This window comes from Symsagittifera roscoffensis, chromosome 1 (assembly GCF_963678635.1).
Source record: "Symsagittifera roscoffensis chromosome 1, txSymRosc1.1, whole genome shotgun sequence".
NCBI lineage: Eukaryota > Metazoa > Xenacoelomorpha > Acoela > Convolutidae > Symsagittifera > Symsagittifera roscoffensis.
In genome coordinates, this window is record NC_087062.1 from 99021368 (window position 1) to 99041250 (window position 19883).

Consider the following 19883-nt stretch of genomic DNA (forward strand, 5'->3'; position numbering starts at 1 on the left):
CTGTACAGTGCCTTAGATAACAATTCTCTTATACTGAGTTGGGGCGCAGCTTCTATATTTTAGTATAGTCCCAGTATCTGTTGGTTTTTGATACCAATTACAGGTTATATCCCTATCCTGCGTTACATATATGTTCCAATCCTGGAACAGCAAATTCCCCTCTGAGTTAGTTTTCTCTCGAAGGAACAGCAGATTTTAATGAAGAGAATTGGTGGCATCGAGAAAATAAATTGGCTCAACTTTAACTGTTCTGTATTTTCCTTGTTAGTAATTTTGTAAAGATCATAACTTGAACTAGATTGTCAAAGAACATTGCTAACTTATGATGACTGCGATCTGTCAGCGCATTAAATAACTTTGACAAATATGCAAACACCTTTACAGGCGGGAGAGAATTTAAATAGTGTCAGATAAAGCTGACAAAAGTTGTGAAAATCCGTGTAAAGTCAATAATTACTCGGATTAAGGATAGGAACGGGGCAACCCGGGAACATCATAAAAATTTTAAATTCAGAGCAATCAGTTGTTTAATAAATCCTTCCTTGAGAAACCCTTTCAATAATAAATTCCTGTAATGATCACATAAGTCTGCGGGACCAACTTTGAATATCAAAAAGTTGGTCAACAGTTTTAGCAACTCTCACATTCAACCTGCTTTGATCTAAATGATAGTGACCCTGACCCTCGTGCCGAAACTATTTTTACTGCCTCCAAGTACTTTCATTTTGCAGTTTGGTTTTTGAACGGTATGATCATTTTTCAAAAAAAAACTCATTATGTAAGGCAGCAAATGTAAAGAAGAAGGATGACCTGTTTTTGCAAGCAGTTCTCCTGGCAGCCAAGGTAGACTGGGTGTTTTTTCCCTTTGCCTACCCGGTTGTCTAAATATTGCTACGTAACTTAGAGACGCAGAGCCTCATCAGGGCCGGTTTTTTCTGTGCAGGTGGTAGTTTTCTCATTCTTGATTTCCAACCATCCGTTTGTTTAATTTTGTTTGCATTATATTATTTACTGTTCCCTAATTTTCGAAATTTTTTTTGTTTTCTGGCTGAGTGAGAACTAGTGAAGTAACTTCGGTTACCATGAAAATTTCTGACATACTGTTTTACATGTAACCTCGATTACCATGATAATTTCTGACCCTCTGATTATATGAAAAATAATGCAATACCCTATGGTGAAAAACTTCTGCTAGTCCCTCTGATTCATTTTTCTTGACAAGATCTTTTCAATAGATCATGCTGCTAAAAGAAATGATCAGTTGCCTGGATAATTATTGTTTAACCCCACTTAATTTTTTTTAAATCAATTTTTTTTAAATGGTAATCAGAAGGTCAAAAGTATCATAGTAACCGAGGTTACAGTCAAAAGTCCCTTCATCACGTATTCAAGTCAAAATCCTTGGAATATTCTAGATATGGAAGTGATAATTATAAAAGGAGATGACAAGTGTTTAAGTCCTTTTCAATTAAAATCGATACGGGTTACGTTTCTTCAATAAGAACACGCTACTCGACACGAGAAAATATAATATACAAGTGTTACAAATTAAAAAATTCGTCGAAAGTTATTTTGTCATTTCTTGTTCCGAGTACGCAAGCGGCGTTCGCAATCTGTATTGCCAGGGAGATTCCTGTTTTAAAAAGCTGCCTGCTCTGGGTTCCTCAGTGCATATGCTTAGGTTCTTACAAAGCTTACTCAAAAAAGTTTCTGTGCTGGGGCCGGCCGCGCACTGAATTTTAAAAGCTAGCGGTTGAAAAAGATATCCATCATTTACAAGATCTTTATACTTGTCAATTTTTCGCTCTTCCGCTTCAGCGTCAGCCGTACCAGGGTTACAAACAGACCCGGCATTAATCCTACAAGGAGCTAAGGAGTCTACTACCGTTACATCCCACAAGGGCTGCTTACCAACAGCCCATGGAACGAGCGTCAAACCGTCTGGTCGCTTCTGATTGGTCCTGTAGAGGTGTCGTGGTTCTAAAACAGACGGAATGTGAGTAGAAGATAAACTCTACTTTATAAGGGCATTCAGGTTTGAATGCCTAGAGAATCTCCATGCATTTTGGGTCAAGAATGACCATGCCAACCATCCTCGGTAACGTCTTTTCCGCACACGCATTTAAGCCGTTCGCATATTTTTGAGCCTAATCGAAGTCCTATCGCAATTCTGAGTTGTTGGTTTGACAGTTTTAATCTTAAATTTTTGCACGGGATGACGTTCAACCATTGGGAGCCAAATCTATCTTGGAACCCGTTGAATCTTTTTACGTCCGTTGGTTCGAGTCGTAAAATCAAGGCTGCAATTTCGCTGTCAAAAATTGGCTCCGTCCAATTTTTTTGGATTTCATTTTCCGGAGCCATTTCAATATTTCCAAGCTCAATTCACCGTTTAAGCGCATCATCATAGGTTCCATCCACATGCTCCAAACCAAAGATTTCGCTCAAGGCATCATTTGCTCCTACAGCTGAGGCTAAGAAAGCGGTTAAAGCGAGTAGGCGAGCAGAAGAAACGCCCAAGCCAACTTTGGCTGCCGGGAGAACTGCTTGTAAAAACTGTTTATTATCCATTTTCACGTTAGTGACCTTGCATAACGAATTTCTTAGTAATTTGTCGTAGCGTTCCAAAAAATCATTTTGCAAAAAACAAGGGCTCGTACGCAAAAAATATAGGAGTTTTGGCATGCTGAAGCAATTTTTCAGGAGGTAAAAAACCATAATGGGCGTCTAGTTTGTCAATGACACCCGAGATTTTTTCAAGCTCCTAAATTTTTTCGTCGTGCAATTCTTTTCGGCAAAGTTCGCCAATTGGAATTCCTAAAATGAGGAGTTCTTCTTTTGTTTTTATTTTTATATTGGGGCATATTTTTCGGAATTGTGTTAAAATTGAATTATACTGTATACTAGTAGTCGGTCCCAAAAAACAAAGTTCGCACTTCTCAGTGTTCAAGCTCAGGCCGTAAATTTGTTCCGATTTCAGAGTGTTTTTAAGGTCCCGGAGTACTACCTCATAGTCTTCGGCTAAATTTCCATCATCTAAATACCAGATGTTAGTTTTCAACTCCAACTGTTTGACTAATGTATGAGTTGTTTCCGCAAAAAGAGGTGGGGCTTCAGGATCAACTTGCTGAGTTCCGTCTTCTGACATTATGACAGAGTTTCCGTAAAAAAGGTAACTAGGTTTACCATACCCGCAATGGGTGTAATTATACAATTCGGGCGATTTGAATAAACATGATTCAGCAATGTTTCTCTATTTAGAGAGTTAAAGGCATTCTTAGAATCTAGTTTAAAAAAAAACAGTGCATTTTGGATTGTCGTCTCGTTCAATTAGGTTTCATAACGAGTGGGCAGCTATTTCTGTTCCTCGTTTGGTACCGCATCCTATCTGTACGTTTCCGAAAAAGATTTGTCGCTCGGAGAGGGCCTTGCTTCCAGGGCATTTAGACGCGATACGTCTCAGCGTGTTGCCTATGGCAATCGATCTCAACCCTCCGTCTATCTTTATGAGGGCGATAACCTTTCCGCCAAGACTAGGGGTTCGGGTATTTTGCCATCTCCAATGAGGTTTATCAGCTTAGTAAGCGATTTCAGAAAATAAAGTCCTGCACTGCCATTCGACTTACTAACAAGATCTTTAAAAATTTGAGGAACAATTTTATCAGGACCTGCTGCTGATCCGTTCAAAAAACACATTATCCTTTTGTATAGGTCGATATTGGTTACAAAAAAACTATCCAACTTTTCTGGATTTGGAGCTGCAAATTTGGCTCGCTGAGGGTGCTTAGACAATATTTTTTGATAAATATCAGTTGAAAAAAGAGCAATTTTTTCATCCGAAGCAGCAAGCCTTATTCCTCCAATTACATTTCCATCATCAAGCTTACTACTTATTAGCTTTATTCTCTGCTCGAGGCCATTCGCTCGATTTTTTTTATTTATCAAAGAGCTCATGCTTGTGGTCTGTTTGCGTCCACTTCTTTTCGGTTGCTCCAAAAAAAACAAGAACGACGTTGAAAAAATAGGCCATTTTGTAACATCTTCTACATTGTAGACGATGTCATTTATTTTGTCCGACAGACTTTCCGCCATGGGAACACGCGAGTCTTTTGGTACTCTCTTGAGTACTTGGACATTTGAGATGGCTGTACTAACATAATTTTCTAGCACTAAATCATTACCTTTTGTTGCTTTATTAACAGATTTTACATCAACGCATAAAGGACACTGAAACCATTGGGTTTTCTTAGAGTCGCTAAGAGAAAGATTCACAAAACTGATATGATACCAACTAGAACAACAATCACATCTAATCCAATTTATCAGTCCTGAAGGTTTTAAGCAATCTTTGCTTGTACACTCTTTGTTGTTGTTCCTCATCTTGACGCAGCATAAAGGTAAAAAAAGGATTTTGACTGGACTTTATGGGACTGAACTAACCCATGATAAGCGGTTAGTGAGAATTTTATAAAGCAAATAAAAAAAATACAGGACAATTAAATTAAATTTTAAAACCGAATTATATAAATCAAAAACAAGGAATAATCTCACCCGAGCTCAGTAGGTCCAGAGGTGCACCACCAGACTCTTCGAGCCAGTTCCAGTTCCCCACCTCCCCACAGAGAGCCACTTGACAGACCTGTCTCTAAAATCCCTCAGAGGGCGCCTCTTCAGCGGCTCGTTTATTAGGAGGCTTTTGTACGTTCATTATCCTTCTATATAATATCGCACTTCTTGTCGGTAAATTAAGCAATCTACGAACCGTCCTCGATAAAATTGTATCACTGGGTAAATTTTTCGGCTACCACGTGAAAGCATCCAAATGCCAACTCATTGTCAAGGATGAAAAAGTCGGTGAAGCTCAGAAATTCTTCGCAAATACAGGAATCACTATAAAGGCAGGAGCCCGAGTCCTTGGTTCAGTTATAGGAACAGAATCTGAATGTAAAAAGTTCCTGGAGTTTCAACAGAATGAGCAAATCAACATTTTGAAAAAACTAACGAAAATCGCTAAAACCTCCCCTCAAAACGTTTATGCCTGCTATACTAAAGGAGTTCAAGAAAAGCTTTCGTTTCTTGCCAGGACAACGCCTAACACTATGGAAAACTTAGAAATATGTGAAAGTATTATCAAAGAACAATTATTACCTAACCTAGTCGGTAAAGACACTTTAAACCCCCAGTTCCGTGAGATATCTTCCTTACCCCTTAAAATGGCCGGACTTAACATCAAGCTGCCATCCGATCATGAAAGCTACCTACAATGGTCTGAGGAAACATCACTAGTACTGGAATCTCAAAATCCTATTACAGCAGTAACACAGCAAGAAAAAATATGAACGAAAATCAAAAAATTGAGAACTGATAGAACAAATCGAAAAAAAATAAAACAAACCTCATTAACTCCTTAAATGGAACAGATAAATACAAAATCGACCTGGCCTCTGAAAAGGGAGCCTCTAAATGGCTCAATGCTCTACCACTGAGCAGATACAACTTCAACCTGAATAAATCAGAGTTCAGAGATGGTATTTACTTAAGATACGGATGGGAACCAACTAAAACCCCACTAAAATGTGCATGTGGTGCTGATTTTAACTTGACACATGCGCTTCACTGTGCAAAGGGTTGTTACACACACATAAGACACAATGAAAATAGAGACACATTCGCCAACCTCATGAACGAGGTTTGCCATGACGTCGAGATTGAGCCGAAACTTCAGCCGTTGCAAGGCGAAAGCTTTGTCAACAATTCAACTACAACTGAAGATGAGGCACGACTTGACATTAAGGCAAACGGACTCTGGGGTTCACGATTCAGCCGCGCTTTCTTTGATGTAAAAATTTTCAACCCCCATGCCAAAACATCGCGAAAACTGCATAAGGATGCATACAAATACCACGAAACGCTGAAGAACTCCAAATATCATCAAAGAATTTATACGTAGAGCAGAGTAGCTTCTGCCCGCTAACTTTTGGATGCACCGGTGGCGCTGCTACAACAGCCACGCGGACGATGCGGCGATTGGCCGAAAAATTAAGTGAAAAAAGACAAGAAAGCTATCCAGAATCTATAAAGTACATAAGAACTAAAATCAGCTTCGCGCTCCTGAGGAGCTCTATACTTCGTATAAGGGGGTGCAGATCGCTACGCAAAATTCAATTTATCGACAACTCCATAAGCGCTACTGTAGAGGAAGGACGGCTAAGATAATGTAACAGTCGCCTACTTCGGTCACATATGAGGCTTAAGAAAAATAGGCCCTATAACCATTGGCTCAAGAGTCAGGGACACTATCTCTTGTGTTTTTCTACCTCAAGAACGGTCGGAGCCAATTCGGTTCGCTTGCGACATGAGACTAGAACCCGTTACAGCTTAAAGGCTACTACCAAAAGATCCCCCCACTCTAGAAAATAAGAACGTCCCCATACTTAGGTCTCGAGATACCCAAAATACACGAACGCCGTTAAAAACAGGGTCGGAACAATCCGTTAAGTTACTTTTTATTGGACAGTGGAACTTTGATCCATTTCAGATGGATCAACTTAAAACTCGCCTTATCTCAACATAACAATCATAAAACACACTCGAGAAAATTAAATTAGGAACTCACATGTTGACGCACTCGAGTATAAGGAGTAATTAAATTAATGAGCAACTCGAGAATTAAATAAGATAACTTGATAAGTTCAATACTGATCAGTTTTAATAACAGAAATAAGTTTAGACTCTAGAATTGAAGTTTTAGTCTGAACCATTGGGACACTCAAGCTGTCCACCTTTCCGTTGAAGGTTCACTCTGGTTCAGTTTGAATAATTGCACTCTTATCTCGTGACTATCTCTCCTCCTATTTTAGGATAAGACGGCTCTACTCGTGTCTTATTTTGTATCTGGAAATTGCGAATAGCAATTTCCTGCTGTTTTCTTAAGTATTTTCCCGCAATTGTAAATTCGGTCGTTCTGTTTTTTCACTTTGTGTTTTCAGTTGTTGCGAGAAAACTGAACATGACAGGCTCCATTCGAAATTTTGAAAAATAAAACTTCACTCCAAAATCACGTATTTTCGTGTCCTTCAAGTTCAAACTTCCAGATATGACCGACTGGCACATAAATTAACATTACGACGATGCATTTAATGCTGATTTATGACATCATTGCTGATATATATGCATTTAATATCGCTGGTAAGGCCCTATCCAGCTGGTGCACTTACCGTAACTAAACGGAAGGGCCCCTTTTGTAATTTAGTTTTTAAAAAAAATATTATTTTTAGCCAATTAGACTAAAAGTCAATTGCTATTTCGTTTTTTTTGATGAATAGGCACTAGAAGATCAGGTAAGCAGTACTGTCATTCAAGTAAAGTAAAAGATGCACTGATAGAAAAATCATTTCAGGTGATATGACGATTCTACCAAAGAAAAAAATCAATAGCAAAGAGAAAGGAGACGCAGAAGCTAATTATCACAGACAGCAGAGATACAATCATGGTCAGCGTCATGGAGCCGCAGTTGGAGCGCCAAATGACGTGGCAAGATACCCATATAGTACTGTTTCTTCAAATTTGAACTATTCCAGCTACGCGAATGGACATTTCGTGTCTTCTGGGATTTCTGAGGCACGAGGAGGTTGGTACGATAATAGGGATATATCTCAAAATCTGATCAACAATCGACAGGCATTGGCAGCACAGTCGGCTTCTGATGAAATTCACCTTGGACTAACGGCTTACTCGACAAATAGTGGTGGCGGAGTGTCGAAAAGAAAAAAGAAACGTGAAGCAAATATTTCAGCTTCAATTGCATCTGGAAAAACAGTATCGAGAAATACAAGAATCGAACATACAAATATTGAAGACTCGAATGAGAATATGGATCAGCAACCTTGTGGAAGCTCCACAGCTCCTTTGAAAACTGGCCTGCCCTCACCACCCCATCAAAACTCCGAGGACGAATACGACACTCAAAATGAAATTTCTAGCCAAGAGGTAAGAAGGTTTATCTTAAACGGAGGGGTCTCGCATAACATTTGTGGCAAGAAATTATAGCCACTAAGCAAAAAAATGCATACCATTTGCGTTATACGTAGTTATTCTTGACATTATCAAAGGTCAGATGATTTTTTAAAAAAAAATTCCCAATAAGGCGCTATAAGTAACTTCTCAAACTAGTTTCACTTCAGTAAAACTTAGTTTTCACGGCCTCACTAAAAGGTTGTCGCCTTATGATAAGCCTACTCGCTCGCTTTTTTTCGCTCTAAATTAGACTAGAAACCACAAAATGCAAAACAGCTTTTCTCGACCGATTTTTTAAGCTGTTCGAATCGCGACATGAATTTTCGTGGTACCTGAAAAGAATGCAAACTTGAAAAAGCACTTGAAGATAAAGATCTTCCCCACTTTTAGTGATCGGACTAAAAATTAGATATATCCACTAGAGGGTCTGTATTTAACTGCAGCTCTGGACATACTGTCTCTAAATTTTGAATAGTTGTTTTGATGGTTGTTTTATTTAGCGAGAACTGCGTTTCGAAAGACAGCTCAAGGCGAAGAAGGGATTCCTCATCAAGAAAATGAAAGAGGACGGTGCTTGTCTTTTCAGGGCTATATGTGAGTTGAAGGTTTCTCTATCGTGTAATTCAGTCCTGCAACTAAAACTCACTGCAATCAATTTAATGATTTCTGTTTTAGCCGATCAAATTTATGGCGACCAGGATATGCATTCAATAATCCGGAACTTGGTCTGCGATTACATGGTAAGATAGAAGCTGCCTTGAAACTGCGATTACATGGTAAGATAGAAGCTGCCTTGAAACAGTGTTTTAGAACCGTTCAAAACAGTTTTAAAACAAGGCCATTTTGCTCTGCGGTTTTTAACATCAGGTCGATACAAGTGAGCCACTAAAGAAATTGTTTTTTTTGGCCGCCAGATGTAAGGTTTGCACCTAATGCTTCGTATCCAATGTTCGGTGGTCAGAAAGTGACCCAATCCGCAGGGAAGACAGCCATGGATTAGGTTTTTGAAAATCCGCGAAATCCTAGATGGTTATATCTTACTTATTAGCCGAGAACAATTTTCTTATATTGTAACTGTTTTAGAACGTTTTAAGTGCAGTAAAAATACTTTTATAACCAAACCTGAGTATAACAAATAGATTTTTTTGTGTAATTTGTCGTATTTTGCTGGATTTTATTCTCTTTGCGACAATATTTTCCCCAGCCTGAGATTATTTATCGCTTTTAGATTAATTGAATTTGATTGGACGCTATTCAAAATTTCAGCTGTAAAGTTTCGAGAAAGCTGACATTTTGGATGTAATTTAGATGAAAAACCGGGACTTCTTCCAACAATTTGTGACTGAGGATTTCAACAGATATATAGAGAGAAAGCGAGTGGACAGCGAACACGGGAATCACGTGGAGCTACAAGCAATATCAGAGATGTACAATCGACCAATTGAGATCTACATCTATGACTCGGAGCCCTCGAACGTCTTCCAATCCTCCTACAGGACTGATGATCTCCCAATTAGACTGAGCTATCATAATAACATACATTACAACTCAGTCTACGACCCCTACGCCGCATCAGTTGGAGTCGGGTTGGGACTGCCTTCGTTCACGCCTGGGGTGAAAAGATTATTTACTTCACTTTTTATACTTGTGTTATACAACGAGCTAACTTTTTTTTACCGGACGTCGCACATGTGTGTTCAACTTCAACTCTCAGTTTTCTTGCAGTATATGTGTATAAAGCAGAGCTGAAGCTCAATTGCCACTGAGGGTATTAGTACTGGCTATTATAATTGTTCCGACTTTTGAAGAAAGTGACGAATTGTTTGAGATGGTTTTGTTTTTTTTTATTCAGACAAATTTAGTTTTGTAATGAGCCATTTGAAAATCATTTTGGGGATCTAAATCCAAAGTGAGTTGTGAAAGAATAGGAGTATTCGATTGCCCCTAGCGTTAACTGTGATATTTTTGGTTTTATGCAAAATGCAGCTTCGTCTCGTGTTATGTTTAGTATAGATCATTGTATTCAAAACAGAACTTTTGTTCACGAAGTTTATCAAGTGACTGTACCAAAGTTGCTTCGCTTTTACTACGGTTGACTTATTGAACTTTGAGTTCAATCGAAGCTTGAATTGATATTTGGATTAATCTTTCGAACAAAACAATTTTTTCATGTTATGTTACCCAGTTAATCATTCGATGATAACTTTGCATGCCATGTTGCCTCTTTTTCATGTTATGAGTGTTTTTTGCCCTGCAAAAGCAAATGATACACGACTCAATTATTTTCATGGGGATATTATAACTTTACGGTCGTAAACTTTCGTTTTGCCGTCCTGAAAAAAATTATTTTTCGTTTTAAGTTCTCTGCTAGTTTTGAAAAATGACTTGCAGCTTTCAGGAATTTGAACGATACAAAGCTTTTCGCTTTCGAATATTAGATGATATTATTAACTTTAGTTGCATTTGTTTTAGTTCGTCTCATTCTGAAAGGGTTTTTCGATTTTTGGGAGCACATACTCCTGAAACAAGAAAAGATTTCAATTTTTTTTGGCAGGCCGCTAACTTCTCTTTCAACTCGTTTATTGATTTTATTTTTTTGCGCGTTTCATGTTGCCGCACAGAAATTCTTCACTGATTGACAAAAAAGATAACTTATTTGGTTGTTTATTTAGTTTATGTGCTTGTGTTTTTTAAGGTGGCAGAGAAGACACAGATGAAGGATGCGATTCGGGCGAGTGAGTCACTGTACATAGAGCAGGCTATGTACGAGGACAAATTGAGACTGACGGATTGGGAGGCGACAAGTGAGGCCATCAGTGAGGCAGTCCTCAGAGAGTCCCGACTGCAGTTCCTCCGGGACCAGGAGAAGAAGCAGCAAACTCAGCAGGGGGGCAGTTTCACCTCAATCACAAACAACAACACCACCTCCCCCAGGAGTGTAAGTGCATGAGACCCAAATCGCATATTATTTCAACCGTGCTGGTTTATAATTTCAGATATTGGCGATGATTTCAAAGCAGAGAAAACTGAATAATAGTGAATGTCCTAGTTTGGAACTTTTGATCGAATGACATGGCCCGTTTGTTTTAAAAAAAACAAAGGTGATGCATGAGCTAGCTGATGTAAAAAAAACAGAGCGTTGTCTAATTTTGTTCTAAATTACGATAGTTTGAGGCTCAAGACTGACGGTCAAACAATTTATTTGATTTAAAACATGTAAGAAAAGATGAGAGCCAACTACGAACATGTCTGCATTTCGCGCTATTTGTTTGACCTTTGAAGACCTAGTTATTTTGAAGACCTGATTCCTTTTATGGTTTGTCTAGTTCTTTTTTTTATTTGGTATGTTTAATTTAGTCTCCAGGGTATACATCGAGTACGTATGGCAACATGACCGCCACCTCCTCCACATGTGGCAAGCCCTGTTGCTCTTACTCGACCGCCAGCCCACCCCTCTCAAATCAGAGAGAGCACAAAGTAGGGGCAGGATTGCTCAACTACCCCTCTATGGACCCAGCAGTATCGGCCGAGTCCCCCCATCTTAGCGCCTCGTGTTGCTTCACAAAGAGCTGTGCAATTAACAACATAGGAAACCACCAGAACAAAGATCAACAAGGGGCACTTTCACAAAGGTCCTCTCCACTGCAACCTTCCAATTACCAACTCAGGTACTGAAGCATTCGGATGAAAAATCGGATAGTACAGTTATTACATAAAACAGCAGTTGATTGGTGGCAAAGAATTATCAATACGTATTTAAGTTCTATTTGAGACGAGTGCGCATTATCACAAGTATAGGCTTAAACTGTTTTAGTCTGTTTTGTTTGAAAGGGGTAGATGTATACCTATCAAAACTTGATTTAAGAGATAAATTTGGTCTATTTTTTAATGAAGGAAGAAGGATGAAAAAATGGCGTTCGTGAAGTTTTTCTTACAGTTAGTTCTAAATAGTTCCAACTAAAACGAATGATTTTTGATTGACACTAGGTAAAAATAACATGCAAAAAAGGTATGAGTTTTTTTCAACTCTTATTGAGTAGTTGATTCAAAGTTCAATTCAGTAGAAGTAAGAAGTGTTTTCGGATCGAGAAATAAATTTAAAACACTGACTCGGCTCGACTGATAGGATCATTTTGTATCTCTCTCGACAAGTTTCAGGTTTAAAAAAGCGTCATCTCTGTGGCAGAAACCTTATAGAAGTATAAAGTGTAAAAGAACCAAAAGATTACGAGATGTCTTAAAATTTGTTCACGCTCAATTTTGATTTTTCGCGGTTTGATTTTTGATTTCTTTTCAAGTTCAGTTCATTTCCTTTGTTTAAAGGAAGGCAAACTCTAGTATCGAACAGTGGAAGTGTAGAGGTCACGATAAATATGAACATCTTGGAGTTTCGAACCTGGATTTTAATTTCAGATTTCCCTGTTTTCTCAAATTAAGTTAATTTTATCCAAAAAAGTCAATCATAAATTTTCATGAACATTGATGAGCTTCAAGTGCGAATATCCTTTTCTTTGAATTTCGAATGTTAAATATTTTCTAAAAACCAGTCGGTATTATACCATTGCAAAGCAGAAATATGAGTGGGTGAAACCAACCGGAATTTATAAGAACATAAAACGATCAGAAACTAATATGTAAGTGCTTAATATTTTGTATGATTTATATGGGTTATACGTTGACTAGTTCATATAGTAACTAGAGTCAATGAACGAAATGAACAGACTAATTTTATTCTTGTCAGTGTTTGAAAAAATTGTTCATGCACAAAATTATGTTTCAGCGGTTTGACGTTGTTTTTTATTTAAGTTTTATGTATTTGATAAATGAAGATCAAATTACGCTCACCAGCAATGAAATTTTTATGGTTGATTGCGTCATTGGTTTCAAATAAATCAACGTGAACAAGAATACAATGAATATCAACATGGATGCTCTCCAAAATAATTACCTAACTAATTTTGAATTATAATTACAGTTCAATGAACTAGCATATTTTTCACTTATTTAGGCGCGCCTTTAGTCAAGCAGGGAGTGTTTGAATTTTGTCACTTTTTCTGGTTGTTAAATTTTCGTTGCCTTAACAAAATATTTACAGTTTTTTGATTACATTAGTTAGTCTGTACACAATCTGAGCGTAGTGTCATACTAAGATTTCCTCTTTTGCCCAATTTAAGTAGCAAATATTATAAAAAGTGTTCACTTACGCTATTACTGTATAGCATGTATTCAAAAGCGTTTTAATAGAATTTTTCATTTTTGCTTAGTTTAAGGCAAGTTTTATGTTTGAGAAAAACGGGTGTTATGAAATTGTACGGGAATTGGTTTTTTTGTGAGGCGCATAAGAAAATTTTGCATTTTTTGCTGAAATTTTAATTTTCATGGAGAACAGCTTCACTGATTTTTTTTCCAAATGTAGCAATGGAAGACCGATAACGCCACTGTGCGTCTGAATATCAAGCTAGTCTTTTTTACCTTAAGTTATTCCCCACGTTCTACATTCTTCGAAAGTTTTAGTCTTTTTTCGATTCGTTTCAGTTTCATTTTCGGATAAATTTACCTGCCAGATGTGAGTTCAAGGCTCAATCGAAAGAACTTGTCATCGGGATCTCCCCTGCAAAAACTGTTACGCCCTAATTTGACCAGTTTTTTTTTGTAAGAACTACCCTGTCAAATCCGAGATTGAGATTTCTATCAGTATAACAGGTAGTAGAGGGTTTTTAAAATTTTCTCTTTTCTCGATAAATTTTCTCCCACATATATGATTAAGAGTCCCGCCGAAGGAGAATAACGTTGGGATCTTCCCTGCTTAAACGGTTTTAGCTATTTTCTGTAAAAAAGCAAAGATAACCATAAGCAAAGTTCATTTTTTGAACTTTTCTGTACCATTTTTTGAGAGTTTCTAGAGCATTAACCTGCCAAATCTGCATGAAGGATTCAATCGAAAGAATGGGTTGTGAGATTTTTTTGTACAGAAGCTGCTACTGCTTAATTTAGATAAAGAAATGAGTATAAACCAAGCAGAAATCCGTTTCAGTCAGGTTTTTTCACTGTTCTCAAATATTATCCTGTAAAATCTGATTATAGGTTCAATCGAAAAAATAGATTTTGGGTAACTTACGTGCATTAGGAGCATTCCCTGCTTTAGTAGAGAAAGTGGTAGGATTTAAGAAAATTCTTAGAATTTTTGTTCGTACTGTTTGGAAACTTTTTCGTTTTTTTTTCTCGGAGATCGAGTTGTAGAAATCTCCCCTTATAGCGGTAATTGCCTTTAGCAGAGAAACCACCATGTTTTTGGGTGAAGTTGTTTTTTGACTTTTGGAAAATTACGCGTTTCTTTCCGCATCAGTAAAATATTTTCTAAAGAAAGAAAGTGGAAACATTTACCTCCAGTGTTAGCTGGGCCGCTAATGTCTGGCTGTCGACTAATGTAAATGGCGCGTTTGCGGGGGCGTAAGCCTCTCGATCGGTTAGTCCGTGGTTCTAATCGGGCCCATAGACAGTTTTTATTTTTCAATACTTTTTTTTGCTTTTTTCCATTTTGTGCCTTTTTGGAGTAGTTCTTACTGTTTTCTCGCTTGTGTATGCTAAGTGCAGCTTCGCGTCTGTATAAAACTGATCTATTTTTGCGGTGTTTTTTTGATACCTTCCTGATTTGATTTCACATTTATTGACCTCTGAGCAGGCAAATTACGCTCTATGGTAAAAAAACTGAAGGAGATAAGCACAAAAATATACTCTGACTTCTAGTTTTAAAAGAGGGGTTCGAATTTTTGAAATCCAAAATTACTTATTAATCGAGTTTTCTCAGAGTGGATTAGTTTTATCAGAAAGTGTCATAAATAAAGTTTACTGGTATTGATTGAGCTTAAAGTTAATGTAATTTGTTCTGTTATGTCCAAAAAAGAAAAAAAATGTTTAGAAGACTCAGAAATTAATTTTTTTTTTTTAGAAACGGCAAACACTAATGGCTGTTTTACTAAACAGCACAAAATATGTGATTTTTTTTCTACTAGATCAATGGCATCGTCTCCCAAAGCCTCTCACTCGCCTAACTCTTCTGGCAATAAGTCCCCAGTGCTGCCTATTCCCTTAGCTCTTCAGAGCAATTACAACAATATGAATGGAGCTGGAAGCAATGGCGTCGGGACCAAGTTGTCCCAATGTCCCAGTCCGGACTACGGTGCAATGGGATACTTGTGGCCTCCTAACTCGCCTAAAGTCATGTACCCGAACACAGGTAAGATAAGGCCTCTTTTTTGGATAAAAATCAGATCTCTTTAACTATTCCCGTTCCCTTCTTTGGTTCCTAGTAAAGAGTAGGCATCATTATAAAAAACTAAAGCAATGTTTAAGCACATGCCGATTCTGTATTTCTTGAACCACCCTTATTTGCAATGGGATGGGGGTAGGGGAGAAACGTAAACGTTTAAGAGATCCAAATAATTGTGCTGCTCGTGTTGACAAAGCATGTTTGGGAATACAATCCTTCGAAATAGTTGCGCAAGGAAACTTCAAGGAACTTTTGTTCCATCAAGTGGCAGCGGAGTTTTTTGGATGTGCCTTAAAACTCAATATCTGTCTTAAAACTCAATTAGCATACTTCTGTAGGATCTGAAAATATGTTACGAAGAATAAACAGTTGCCAAGAAGTAACTACATAGATTTGATGAATAAAGGTTCACCATTAATAGCAAGCAGCCCATTCGACAAGCTACGCATCTGGGCATAAAAAGAAGGGATCATAAACTAAATTTGGCTAAGTATCAACCGCGTCAATTTTTATTATATGTATAAAGGTGACTCAATTTCAGGTGACTTCGATGCTAGTGTGGGCTTGGGAGGAGTTGTGGGTGGAGTAACAGATAGTCAGCAGCAGCAGCCAGAGTACAATCTGCTGAGAGTGTTGATGGAGTCACAGCTGGAATACTACAACTCATTCCGATCCAGAAATCCGGCCAGGTCCCCCTCCCAGCCGCAACACTCGCCCCAACCGGGTCCATCCTCCACCTCATGATGAGTGGCAACAAAGTGAGATCGCGAGGGGACCCCAAAATATGAACGCTGAGAAAGGAAACGAGAGCTGAGAGGTTGAAGTTGACCACAAGGGGAAATAAATGAAATGTTGACAAATAATGACATAAAAAGTAAACTAAGGAAAACTATCCTTCATATGATTATTATTATTACTTACTATTTGTAGTTTTAGCAATAGAAATGATTTCAAGCTCTTTTCCATTCTATTTTCATAAGAGAAGAAGTCTTGAGATCAAAGAGAAGACTTATTTTTGTTACTTCGTTATGTGACAGGAGCGTCAAAGGGCTTTGTGGCTGTGTTTTTCCTCATCGTTTTAGGTATTTTGATTAAAATCAATGAGATTGTCTTGGATAAGAAAATCAAATTTCTACTGTTTTTAAGGGATTTTAGTAGGCAAAAGTGGAAACTGCCTTGAAAACAGTCTCTTTTCTCTCTCAGACCAATTTGACATAGAACCTATATTTTGGTCGATCTGTTCATTAGATTTGATTTCGGCGATCATACAAGATTCTTCGAAAAGAAAGTACTTGAAAACCGATAACTCATTCTTTGAAAAATCTTTAAAATTAATCATTTTCGTTTCCTCGATTTCACGAACACTTATACCTCTGTTCATTGGCTATATTCAGCTTTCTCAGTGAAGCTCAAGTTTATCGGATAAATCAGTTTATCAATTTTTCAACAGATTATCAATTTTTCAAGTGTCAATGAACGAAGTGAAGACCCTTGTTTTATAGATTCAGGTTTCTCGAATTGGATTATGTTTCAAGCAAAATTCAATCAGAATTGATTTCTGAAACCAAAAGCTTCAATGTTTTATGTACTTTTTTAAAAATGTGCTTGCCGCTTTGAAAAATCGGATGTAATTAACTTTTATATAGGTCATGATTATTTTTTTACTATAATTTTCGTTTTTTTTTTCAGGAAAAGTCAGGCGCAACTTCGCGGTTTGACTTTTTGATTTCTTTTGAAGTTCAATTCATTTTGTTAAAAGATAGCAAACTCCACTATCGAATAGCAAAAGTGTGAAGGTAACAAAAAACATGGTCAACTTCCATGTTCCGAAGTGGATTTTGTCAGAATAAACAGCGTGAAAAAACGATCTATTCATCCAGTTTTAAATAAATTGGGTTATTTTATCAAGAGTAATGAATTTAATGGGTACTTTTTAGTTTAAGTTTGTTTTGTTTAAAGGAAAAATTCTGGAAATTTGTTCACGCTCAATTTTGAGTTTTCGCAGTTTGATTTGTGATTACTTTTAAAATTCAGTGCATTCCCATTTTTAAAAGAAAAGTAAAATCCACAAATCGAACAACAAAAGTAAATGTGTCAATTCCCTAACGTTAACAACAATGTATGCAATGCGGAACTTACGGGCACCGGCCTTTTATCTGTGAAACTTTAACCAGAAAATTTGAAAGATGGTTTTTTTTTCACCAGACTCGATCAGCAAATTTGATTTACAGATACAGCGACGCAATTTACTCTGGCTAAAGACAATTTTAATTATTATTAACGGTTTTTCAGCGAAAGTTAATTAAAATTAACACTTCCTTTTCTAGTATCCACCACTTTTCACTCATCTTAATTGTTTTTTTTTTGTATTGTGGTCTGGTAAAAAGTCACTCTGATAAAAATTTGGTCTGGTAAAAGACATATCACGTAGAAATTGCATAAAAGACAGAATTTACCCGTAGAAATAAAAGAACTTGATTTCTATGATAGCTGGCTTTTTTTTCGAAGTTGAACAATCCCAGATTCATCAAAATGGAAATTAATGATCAGATTTCCCACCGGAAAAGAAGTTTTGCCTGCTGATCCAGTTTTCTCAAATTTTGTTACTTTTATTTAAAAAACTACCATTATAAATTGTTATACAAATTCAAAGAGATTTGATTCCATCTATTCTTTACTTGGAAGTTGAAAAGTTGAAGTTTTCAGTTTCTTGGCGCTCATTACGTCTGTTGGCTATGCTTTTTTTGTTTCTTGATAAATTAAAATTTGTTTTGTTATTGGGTTGCTAAAAATGAGTTAAGCAGAATTCAAAAAATTTATAGGCCAACCTCTGCCATCAATCGAGATCGTGCTATTAATTGCTATCACCATGCTTCAGCTAAAAAAAACGTATTAGTTTAAAAAAAAACAATTCTTGTTGAGTCAAAATGAAAAGCAGTTGAAGCCAGTCTCAAAAAAGTAAGCTTTTTAGAGCGCCTCAAACAAGTGTATTAATCAGAGAATGATTTTTTAAAAGAATTTTCTAAAAATAGTTTGCCAGAGCGCCAACCGCAGAGTCTCTTATATCAGTATGCTTATGATTAGCAAGAGATATCGAAAATTTGCTCGGCTCTGCTTGGATGGAGATTTATAGTTTTTTCAAATTTTCAAGTGTACACTTTCTCGGTTTTTTCCTGCAGCTGTGAATAAAGAGTTGAATTTTTTGATCGCAGATAATTGGAAACATTAAAACCCAATACCTTAAAAATTCAGTAGAGTTCAGCTGGTTTGTTCAATTTAACATAGTATTATCCTTAACTACTAACCAAGGTTATCCGACAAGCCTTGAAAAATTTTTAGTTCAGAGGATTTTCATAGGCCCTTGAAAGGTTGTTCATATTGTTTTTATTTGCTCTTTACAAACAAAAAACGTTGAACTGAGCAAACGGACTGACTAAATTTTCAGTTCTTTTGATTTAATTTCTAAAAAGAAAAAAAATTATTTGTTGAGAATCAATATTTCCAACCGTGATTGTCTATTTCCGCAGTATGTAAAATAACTGTGGTAGGTAAATTGCGCTTTCTAATTACAAAGCGCAATCTATTTCTGTTTCCGAAAGTGGATTTAATTTTTCTTAGATTTACCAGCGGAACAGAAAAACGTTCCAGATTGTTCCAGATTTCTTAAACCGGGTGAATTGTGTGAAAAAAATGCCAATAATGAATAGTTTTCGAAATTCAAAAAACCTTAACGTGAAGTACTTTTTATACAAAAATGGAAATTTGAAAAAAATTTCAAAAATTTCAAACGTTTTTGTTTGGTTTCCAATTGTTTCAACTTTCTGTGTTTCAACTTTTGACCTGCAGATTTGTCTTTTTTCTTTTTACTCTTAATTTGTTTTTACAAATTCACTTCGCATGAATTTACTTAGTGGAAGGTGAATTACTCTCTGCAATACGGAAACTCCATGTTGCTTCAAGAAATAAATGAATTTAGTTTCGAACGTGAATTTTAAGTTTAAGGTTTTCTAGCGGAATACAAGTTTACGAAATGCAAAAGTGTTGAACAATGAAAGTCAATTTTTTTTCAATTTAAGGGATTTTGTTTTGGCTTAGAAACATTTTTTGACGCATTTACAGCTGGCTTTTGGCTATGTGTAGAGATGCGTATAGGATAAACATAAAGGAGTCGGTCCCTCCGACCGACCTAGTTCCTCTACCATAAGGCAAATTTAATTTAAGCAGCTTTCTTTAATTTTTCTATAATTGACTGATTGATTGCCTCCATAGACTTTCATTTTTACTAGAATTATTGCCCTATCAAAATTTTGAGTTTACTCATCCCCTCGCACAAAAAAGGGAAAAGTTTGAACCCGACAGACTTATAAGTCTGAGACGCTTGTTTTCCTGTTTTTAGTCCTAGCCATCTAAGAAGCCATGTTTAAAATAATAATAAAACGGTTCCCCTCGCGATCAATTTTTAAGAGTTCTGTTAATAAAAAAAATTTCACAAAAATTGTTTTTTTTTTGTTAATTTTTGTTTTGTGAATCAAATTTCGAAGACTGTAGTCGATTTTGATTAACTTACGAACTTACGTTCTAAGCTTTCCTCTTTCCT

At 36.8% G+C, this 19883-nt stretch overlaps 1 protein-coding gene across 1 annotated transcript; it reads left to right on the forward strand.

Annotated features, from left to right (window-relative positions):
• The first annotated feature begins 7403 nt into the window (after positions 1-7403).
• LOC134853293 (OTU domain-containing protein 5-A-like) lies at positions 7404-16235 on the forward strand. Its single transcript, XM_063869268.1, has 8 exons — positions 7404-7989; positions 8517-8610; positions 8692-8756; positions 9325-9630; positions 10712-10954; positions 11374-11684; positions 15030-15253; positions 15828-16235. The coding sequence occupies exons 1-8, from the start codon at positions 7405-7407 to the stop codon at positions 16028-16030; spliced, it is 2031 nt and encodes a 676-aa protein (XP_063725338.1). The 5' UTR covers position 7404; the 3' UTR covers positions 16031-16235.
• The last annotated feature ends 3648 nt before the right edge of the window (positions 16236-19883 follow it).

Coding starts and splice junctions, on each gene's coding strand:
- LOC134853293 (XM_063869268.1), top strand. CDS start 7,405: ATGACGATTCTACCAAAGAAAAAAATCAATAGCAAAGAGAAAGGAGAC. Junction 8,611..8,691: donor TTGTCTTTTCAGGGCTATAT/GTGAGTTGAAGG, acceptor TTTCTGTTTTAG/CCGATCAAATTTATGGCGAC. Junction 8,757..9,324: donor ACTTGGTCTGCGATTACATG/GTAAGATAGAAG, acceptor GATGTAATTTAG/ATGAAAAACCGGGACTTCTT.